Source organism: Takifugu flavidus, chromosome 7 (assembly GCF_003711565.1).
Source record: "Takifugu flavidus isolate HTHZ2018 chromosome 7, ASM371156v2, whole genome shotgun sequence".
NCBI classification, from domain to species: Eukaryota; Metazoa; Chordata; class Actinopteri; order Tetraodontiformes; family Tetraodontidae; genus Takifugu; species Takifugu flavidus.
The window spans coordinates 7,876,486-7,885,707 of record NC_079526.1 but is presented as its reverse complement, the minus strand read 5'-3'; the positions used below and the strand labels follow the sequence as shown (position 1 = coordinate 7,885,707).

At 47.6% G+C, this 9,222-nt stretch overlaps 1 protein-coding gene across 1 annotated transcript; it reads right to left on the bottom strand.

The window, feature by feature from the left end:
* Positions 1–388: 388 nt before the first annotated feature.
* Positions 389–5,632, bottom strand: lpla (lipoprotein lipase a). Its single transcript, XM_057038126.1, has 10 exons — positions 5,435–5,632; positions 4,573–4,778; positions 4,085–4,264; positions 3,651–3,762; positions 2,901–3,143; positions 2,558–2,800; positions 1,958–2,078; positions 1,691–1,873; positions 1,501–1,608; positions 389–1,418 (listed from the first exon to the last, which is right to left on the bottom strand). The coding sequence occupies exons 1-10, from the start codon at positions 5,535–5,537 to the stop codon at positions 1,370–1,372; spliced, it is 1,548 nt and encodes a 515-aa protein (XP_056894106.1). The 5' UTR covers positions 5,538–5,632; the 3' UTR covers positions 389–1,369.
* Between the last annotated feature and the right edge of the window lie 3,590 nt (positions 5,633–9,222).

Sequence of the window (9,222 nt, the reverse complement as noted above, 5' to 3'; positions counted from 1 at the left end):
AGGCTGTGACGTTAGTGGGCAAATGTGTGAATTAGCAATAAAATAAAATAAATGGAGCTATGAGTAGTGACGTCAGGCTTTTTAAATCAAACTCTAACTGACTTGACTCCACAGAGGCTGGACTCAGATACTGTTCATCTGTGGAGGTGCGAACGTGCAAAGTTTTCCCTTCATGTTTGGAAATTTAATATTCTCAGGCTTTGATCTGTCATCATTTTGATGTCGCCTCGCTCCAAAATGAGCATTTTCGACTATTTTCACCTGCTTATAGTCTCAGAGGTCCCACCATTGGACATATTTACATATGCAACTCCAAACGTGCTGTCCCTCATTTATGGGCTGCGGTTTGTAGTGAGTTGCTGCCCCAGAGACAAATGTGACGAGACCCTTGTGCATAAAAATCACGAAAACACTTTATTTAAAAAAAACACAAAGTAAAATCAAAGCCTGCCAAAGTATGTTACAGCTTAATATACAAATGTATAAATGTACATTAAATAAATACCAGGATTCTTGTGATAAGCACCTCGCGCATTTGCCGAATTGTGCCGTTGCTGGTTAATCTGGGTTCATTTCAACACTGCTTGACCTTGATGGCCGCCGTTGTAGCGCGGTAACCCGATCTAAATGATCCCATCCTGCCATCGTTAAGGAGCACCGTATTACTGCAACAAGTGACCTCATTTTCATTTTTTAAGGAGGAAAAAAAGAGCTAAATCAAAATAATTTTTTTTATTATCTTTTACAAAAAATGTCCTCGTTGGACGGAAATCTCTTTTACAAAAACATCCAAATGGTGGCTGAGATAAAGTGACCAGTGTCAAAATGCAGTAGAAGAAGAAGAGCAGGGTTGTTTTTGAACATGTAAGTCATTCATTTTTGAAAAGAACGCATATAAAAACTGATTAAGAAGGTATTTACAAAGTCTGCTGTTATTCTCTCTTCAGTAGATCGTCGATATGTCTTTGGTCCCTGTTGATTGTTGGCAAATAGTGGTTAGACAGAGAAACAAAAGGAGACATTAGAGACACAATGATTCTAAAATAACAGCACGGGTGAAGACGTCTACATTTTGCTTGTCGCTCTGGATCATTTCTCTATTTACAATAATCCAAGTTCACACGGGCAAAGAAGAGACATCATCAAAGTACAGGTAAATCAGTTTGGACTACAAGTGTGATTGATTAGAGCTGCGACGCGGCCTCGGCGGCGCCGTCTGCACAGTGTGAGGTTGTGATGGTTGCCGACAGACGTCCAGCTGCAGTCGGAGGACCTCCAGGCGTCCCGGCGTCCGTGTCCTCTGTCTTTGGCTATGTTTTGACTGACAGGTGACGCGCGCGGTACGCTGCGGCGGCGTGCACGTGCCACCTCAGGCTTCGCTCTTGAAAAGGCTGCCTTGGGTCTTGAGTTTGTGCATCCTGGCGAGAATCAACAGCAAACACGGCGTCAGTTTTCCCCACACACGCAGACGTCTGTTAAATATGAGATTCTTCTTCTTACAGTTTCTCCTTGCGGCTCATTGGGTCCTCCTTCAACTTGACGAAGACGCCATCTTCTCCACCCCTGACCAGGTGGACGTACTCTCCATCCTTTGCACCAAAGATCACCCTGTAGTCGAACGCCGAAACCGTTACAAAACACTTGAAATGAGCAAGCGTCTCCAGGTCCGTGACGGAGGCTGAGCTCTTACTTGGACTGGGACTCCCCAGACTTGATGCGCAGTTTGCGGATGTGGACCCTGCTGCTGCCCCACCAGTCCGACCAGCTGATGATCGCGTCCTTCTCCCAGCGCAGCTTCACAATCATCAGGTCTCCAAGGTCCACGTCGGTGGTGAGGAGGAAGGAGACGGTGGTGTTGCTGTTTAGCTCCGGCCTGGGGGGGAAACAGAAGGTCAGGGTCGCGCAATAAGGCGCCTGAGGTTTGCTTGTTCGACACATCCATGATGAATCTACGTACAGAACGAAGGGAATGTCCTCTTTCTCTCCGTGGGTGCCGTACAGGGAAATCTTCATGGGCTGCTCGGTGAAGCTCTGCTGGGTCTCGCTGAAGAAATGCACCTTCACTTGGTAGTGGAAGACTGAGGAGGCGGAAAAGAGTTGTGTTTTGCAGGTTCCCACATTTCTCATAACATTACTTTAAACAGCTAGATGAAAATCCCTTATGTAAGCAATCTGTTTGTCAACAGATTTGTGTTAAATCCTGGTTTAAACCCCAGAAATTTACAAAATCTTGATTCAGACAAAGGAGCAACAGTTAACTGTTATGCTAACGTGTGCTAACTTTGTAACACATGCAGCAGTCTTGCATTACTTCAGCCGCTCTGCAACAACTAAAATACCCACGACCTCGTCGTCATGTGACCTTCTCAGTACTTGACACAATACTGCGTTACGTGAGCTGTCCAGTATTTCTCTCCTAACTGTACTCACAGTGGGCTCTCAGCAGCCAAATTCACACGTTGCAGTAGATTTTTGCATAAAATAAACTCTTTAGTGATGACAGAAGCTGCTACAATAGTTTAGCCTCTTTCTGTGCGCTGTGGCCCCTCAGGTTTACCTTTGTAAGGCATCATTTCCCGGGTCTTGAGGTACAGCTTGGCGCCACGGGTTGTGCGGACATGGTTGACGTTGTAGCCGAGCTTGTTGCAGCGGTTCTTCCTACAGCTGAGGCACAGGCCTTTGTTGAAGGCCTCCTTGGAATTGCAGCGGTAGGCCACGCTCTGCTGCTCGGTGTTGATCAGGGAGTCGATGAACAGGTGGATGGAGCGCTCGTGGGAACACTTGACCAGCTGGTCCATATCTGTGAGCCACGGAACGTAAAGACACTGTAAATCTGTTGTTTTCTGTCCTGCAGCAGGAACAATGTCAGAAACTAGAAATAAATACAGCCGTGCACATACTATGGAGGCCCTTGATGCCCTCGGCCGCAATTCCCAGCAGTGTATTCTGGATGTCGCAGCCCGGCTGGAACGTGCCCCCGTTGGGGTAAATGTCAACGTGTCCCACGGGTCTCTGGATGCCGATGCTGCGGTTCGGGGATCCTCTGGTGTTGGTGTGTAGGACGTCCACAAACTTGGCGTCATCAGGGGACAGGGTGTTCTGGTTGTCCGCGTGTTCAAAGGTGGGACCTGCAGGATCCAGGCCTACGGAGAAAAAGGAGGAAAGAATCAGCGCTGCAAATCTTCAGGAGAAAGTTCTGAGACGTCTCTAATCTGGGCCCGTTTCTCCCCTGCAGAGCCGCCGCGTCTGCGATTTTAGCTTCTTACTGGCCACCTGCTGTGGATCAGGGCACAAACGGCATTATTCGAAAAGGTCAGAGAGATTTAAAAACTGGGTAAATTCCTTTGGGGCAAAAGGGGAATTGGACCCTTTAACTGGTACTGACTGGCTGCATGCACAAACACAATAAAGCCCTGGAATGTAATAACCAGTGGATCCCATTTCACTGGAGACTGGAGCCAGTTAGAGCTGGTATGTTTACATGAATGGACTCATCAGCTCTGAAATCATTTGGTGATTTTAGGGTCAAATGAGCAAAAAGGTTGCCTGTTTGAATCCTGCTACCACGCGACGGATGTTATAGAACAAGGAGGCGAACCGCTCACGCGCCTACAACCCAAACAAATGCCCACCTCTGTTCATGCCCTCACCTGTGATCCTGCTGATTTTATGGTCAGTGAGGTCGCCGGCGATCCCGGCCACATGTGCTCCCAGACTGTAACCCAGCAGGTGGATCCTTTCCCAGGGTAAATTCAGCTCGTTCTGAGAGGGAGAGCACGGATGCGTTGGTCCAGAGGAACAAGCTAACATGTCTGTAGAACTATTTCTAGCGGCAAGTGCACTGTGTTGAAAAGTCTGGGACCAAATCCAAGGCTGGATTAAGTTTACGGCCCGTCTAAATCTTGCGGGCTGCAAGTATTTCACTACATACTGTAAAGTGCGCCACAGTGGGAGAGCAGCAGGCACATAAAACGTCTTTATAGGGCGGTAAAAACCATCACCAAACGGGAAACATGGCTGACAGGCTAACACTACAGTGGTGCGAGCACTGAAAACAAGAGGTCGATCAGCTGGGAATACACACCTGGATCCAACTGACGAACTTGGCGACGTCACGGCCCACCAGTTTGGTGAAGGCAGCTGACATGGGGTAGTGCTGGTTAGCCCGGGTCAGCCAGTCCACCACGATCACGTTGGCGCTGGGCTCACGCTCGTAGAGGGCGGACACGAGCTTGGGCACCCAGCTCTCGAACATCCCAGTTACCTACAATCACACACAGAGTTGTTGTTTGGATTCTCCTATGTTTCTGGGGTCGGCTGCAGCGTGACCAGCATTGTTCTGGTCACGGCTCTCATCCCGTTTCCTGGAGAGGAGCCAGGAGCGTTATTAGGTTTGAATCTGGGTGCATGACCGGCTCTTAATCGCATTACAGGAGGAGATTCGTAGACTGTTTATGAGCTGACTCGCTGCCCTCTGCTGCGTGGCTCTGAAACGTGCTTTTGTTAGCGGCTGGACTCTCGAGGGTTTGATAGGGCATCAACCCAGGGGACATTTAAAAGGTGGAGACGTACTGTCCAGCCGTGGATCACCACGAAGGTCTGTGTGTCCGGGTTGAAGTGACACTCCGAGATGGTTTCTGGCCTGCCGGGGACGATGTAGCACATGTCATCATCTGGGATCTCCGCAGTGCGCAGGGAGAACTTCGACACGATGTCGGTGAAGTTGTTGATCCAATCAGCCGTGGTGGGAAGGGGGGTGCCGGGCAGAGAGGTGTTGACTGTTGGAAGACATTCAGAAGCATGAGACGGCTGCAAAATCTGAGATTCTTGCTCTGATAAATGAGCGAGGACCTTTTTATTAGTACAAATTTCACTTCTATGAAAATTTATGAAGATTGTGTTCTCAGTTTTCTTAAAATCCACACAGCACCAAGCAGCTGCAGTGTGCGAGTCACCAAATATTCCGCTTTTTTTCAGGCGAACCCTCCTCAAACAGCCAGCTCATGCTACATGTCAGTGTCGCCCCCTTTTGCCCCGAATGCTTTTGTGCCAGAATCATCTTGAACTCACCTCCACGTTGTTCGAGGGTCGGAACAGTCCGGCTTTTCAAACTATTTGCATGCTACTGGTTGTATAGAGTCAATAATGCTTTTAAAGGGAAATAATTACTCTTTTTTTTAACCTGTTTGACCTTTGAAGATCGTGCTGCAAAAATGAAATGAGATTAATTCAGTTCTGCTCCCCCCCAGACAAAGCGGGCTGTCCTGAACACACACGGTTTCTAATGTGATGCATACCTGCAGGCCAACACGGAGCTTTTGCATGCACTTTTTTTTGCTTATTTTTAAATATTTCATTAAGAGAAACGTGAGAAACGACATTACCCCCCCCCCCCCCCCCACCCCCCCCCCCCCCGCCCAATCTGCAAACTCACCAAACTCCGCGTCGGTGCCCGTGTCGGGTTCAGAAGCAAAAGTGGCACAAAATTTCCCCAAAATTATCCAAAGAGTGAAAAAAAAGATATTTTTAATTCCCATATTTCTGAGAGGTCTGGACCCGTCCACCAAGAAAGTCCTGCTGTGAATCCGGTATGTATAGGGGTGTGGGGGGGGGGGCGGTCGGTGTGGAGTTGCGGGTCGGGAGGAAAGATTCTGTCACTGATGCCGCGCAACTCATCTTTATGCGGGGCTCATTTGAATATTCACGCGTGATTGGCTGGAGGTCGAGTGGGCGTGGTTACACTTTGGCCCCTCTCTCATTAAAAGAAAATATAAATCAGTCCAAAAGTGGCTCCAAAGAGCCGCGAACTCAGAGACCCTTCCACTAATGTCCACCGCACATTTTACTAGTGTATCGCGAAATAGCAACTTCTCCAAATAGTTTATGGTTATTTATTCCATCTTTATTGTTTGTTTACTTTTATTTGGTATTAATGCGATTACCTCATGCGGTTGCTTGTTATTTAAATTTGCCCTGCGTCGTTTATTTCTGGCCACATGTCTCGGTAGGTGTTAAATGGCAGCGACGGAGTTGGAAAAACTTTGAAGAATTCAGAGACGCTTGTATCAGCTTCATGGTATCTTTGGCAAAACATCTGAAAGAGATTATTTTACAGCTGTGTTGTCTCTCCAGACTGAGGGGAATAGACGTTACGCACCGATCGGCTGTGTTGTTCACTTAATCAATATTATTGTTTCACGCCTTCTCTGATGTTCGACTTTAAATATTAAACGACCAAGTCTTTTTGTGGTCATCTCTGCCCTCATCAAACTGCAGCTTCACTGAAAATGCTGCGTTTCATTCTAAATTAGCCAAGTCAGTGGTGCAGGTTGCTGCATGAGACATGTTTAGAAGAGAACACTGGTGATATAGGATCTATAGGCCGGTCCACATGGTCTGATGGCTCAGCTGATGTGGGTGTGTTCCCTTTGCTTTAAGGCCAGCAGGCAGCTCCAAAAACGGATCTACCCCAGCCCGTTATAACGGCTCAGACTATGAATAACTGCTAGTAGATTCAGGACTGTGCAGCGTCAAAAGCAGGAAACACCAAAGTGAACGCTGGCTGCAGGAATCTCCCCTTTTAACCACCTTTTTGAAAATTAAAACCCTCAAAATTCTCATTATTATAACAGTCGAGTGTGTTCTGTTAGCGGCTGAGGTAGCTGACTCAGTATTTGCCCTCTCTAAATATACCCTCTGCCTCGTGTGTCTCGCAGCATGGACGGTTCTGCCCGGTTCTGCATGGATAGGTGTGCTCGTGGTGGTTAAACGACAGGCACAACCCAGTGATTAGACAAAGCAGCAACGCCCAGGTTGTCATCCTGATCTCTGCTTAGCGATAAACTCCAGCGGATGTTGCATATGGGGACACGCCCGCCGACAAAAATCTAAACAACGTTTCTATTTAGAGGAGAGGAGTTCTGAGACACGGGGAGAGGGGCACAACCTTGGTTTGGTCTTGACAATCGGAAACGCCTCATTTGCATCGAGTTGAATCCACTTGATGTCTCTGTCTGTGACCCCAACTGAGAGAAATCTGAAATCTGGGTCAGGGCGTCAGGGGGATCAAGTCCTTCTCGGCCTGCATCCTAAGGAGGTGGAAATAGGCCCCAGCTGCTCTTTAATGTGTGTTTATGTCCATTATTTACATCTGTCTGCAGCAGAAGTCCACACAGGTGCAGCACAGGACCGACGGAATCTCAAACGTCAAGTCCCCCCCCCCCCACGTAGCACCTCTCAAATGCTCAGTTCTGATTTTTCACCCAAGAGGGGGATTCTGGGAAAAACGGAAACAGGCATTGGGTTTCACTGAATGCTGATGTATGCATCCTGTAGCCGAGCGAGCGTGCAGCAGCTGTCCCGCAAGGCCGACCTCGCCACCCATCACGCCGTGTTCTCCTTTATCTGGCTGTTTGTGCTCGCCTCTCTAGACACACCACGACACCAAACGACCTTTCCTGGAGGTTGAATCATTTCAACACGACCCAAAGAGCAAACACAGGCGTGCACTTTAATGGCTGATTCCGTAAGGTTTTGGAAGAAAAAAAAAGAGAGAAAAGCTCCCAGCTGGAGTTCAGCCGCTTTACAAGGCCCCAAATAAAGACACAGTAAGGTCATTAAAGGGCCATGTGTGTGTGTGTGTGTGTGTGTGTGTGTGTGTGTGTGTGTGTGTGTGTGTGTGTGTGTGAGAGGCAGTATTTTTTCCTGTATTCACAGCAGACACAAAGAAGTTGTGTTCTACACACGCGCCTGCGGTTTAACAACTGGCCCCGAGTACTTTAGAGTGTTTAGGTCCGATGCACTCGTTCACTGATCTGTGTAAACGGTGTCTGTGCTTTTAATGAACCTTTCCGCCTCCAGAGTAAATAAGAACCTTCCAGATGTGAAGGACGTGTGCCACAGCTGGCAGACATTTAAATCTGATGGGAATTAGCCATAGATATAGATAGATAGATAGATAGATAGATAGATAGATAGATAGATAGATAGATAGATAGATAGATAGATAGATAGATAGATAGATAGATAGATAGATAGATAGATAGATAGATAGATAGATAGATAGATAGATAGATAGATAGAGAGGCAGGCAGGCAGGCAGGCAGCTAGTTTCCCTCCTCACATAGCATCAGTACCTGCACGTGTTTATAGCTTTACTATAAACAGAGGCCTGAAAGTGTTCTGTGTTCAGTCCTCGGAGGCAGCTGCTCACGCCGGGGAACCGACAGGACGTCCCAGATGAGGATGAAATGAATACGTCGGTATATGGGCCGGCATCGGTCAGAAAGGTGCTGTTACAATCAGCAGATCCGATTCATTTGTTTTCTTTCTGGCCCATAACACAGATTCTCTGCACGCCTCCCTTCTCCTCTCTGCAGTCGAGCGGTTGCTCCAGTTGCAAACCTAATAAATAAGTTGCCTCAGCTTTGTTTTTCCTCGAGAACACGCCTGGTGGATCCACCTGTGGTGATCTCAGGTCTGGCTCCTCACACACTTACATGATGGGGAGCGCTTGCACATGCGGTAAAAAACGTAAACATGCAATGCTGCTCACGCGTCGGCTCCCCCACTGCAACAGGTCACGTTCACATGCCCTGAAACCGGCGGAATTGTCTGTTTCCCACATGCAGCACACGCAGCAGGTGGGCGATCCGGCAGCTGCATCAACGTCCACATACCTTTGTTTTGAATTATGCAACAAAAGTGTAGCTCAGTCTATAGAGAGTGGAGATAAACAAGTCTATCGGTGACACACAGTGGAAAAGGTCACCGACTGATTAAACAAGCCTGCCTTAACATTCAGATAGCAAAGAACATCAAAGAGTGACAAACAAAACCCAATATTGACGATCCATCAGATCGATTGATATAGTGTCTGAGGTCTGCTTAAGAATCTGAGTAAATGGTGGAGAACAACAGGAAGAAGACCCAGATGATCACGTGTCAGATGATGTGTGTCAGCAGGCAGCTCACAGGGCACTGACCTACCCTGATTTTCATCCTGAAAGGCTGCAGTGACCTCTGCAACCTTAAACTATTTCACAGTTGCCTGGACTATAACGCTTGACATTTATTTATGGCCATACAGCGCCCCTTAGTGGACAAAATACCGCACCCATTTAGGGGGGAAAAAAAGATAAATGACGATGATGGCAATTATTTTATGCATTGAATAAACCGTAATTCAGTTTAATTGATATAAAGCTTGTTTGGGCGCAACAG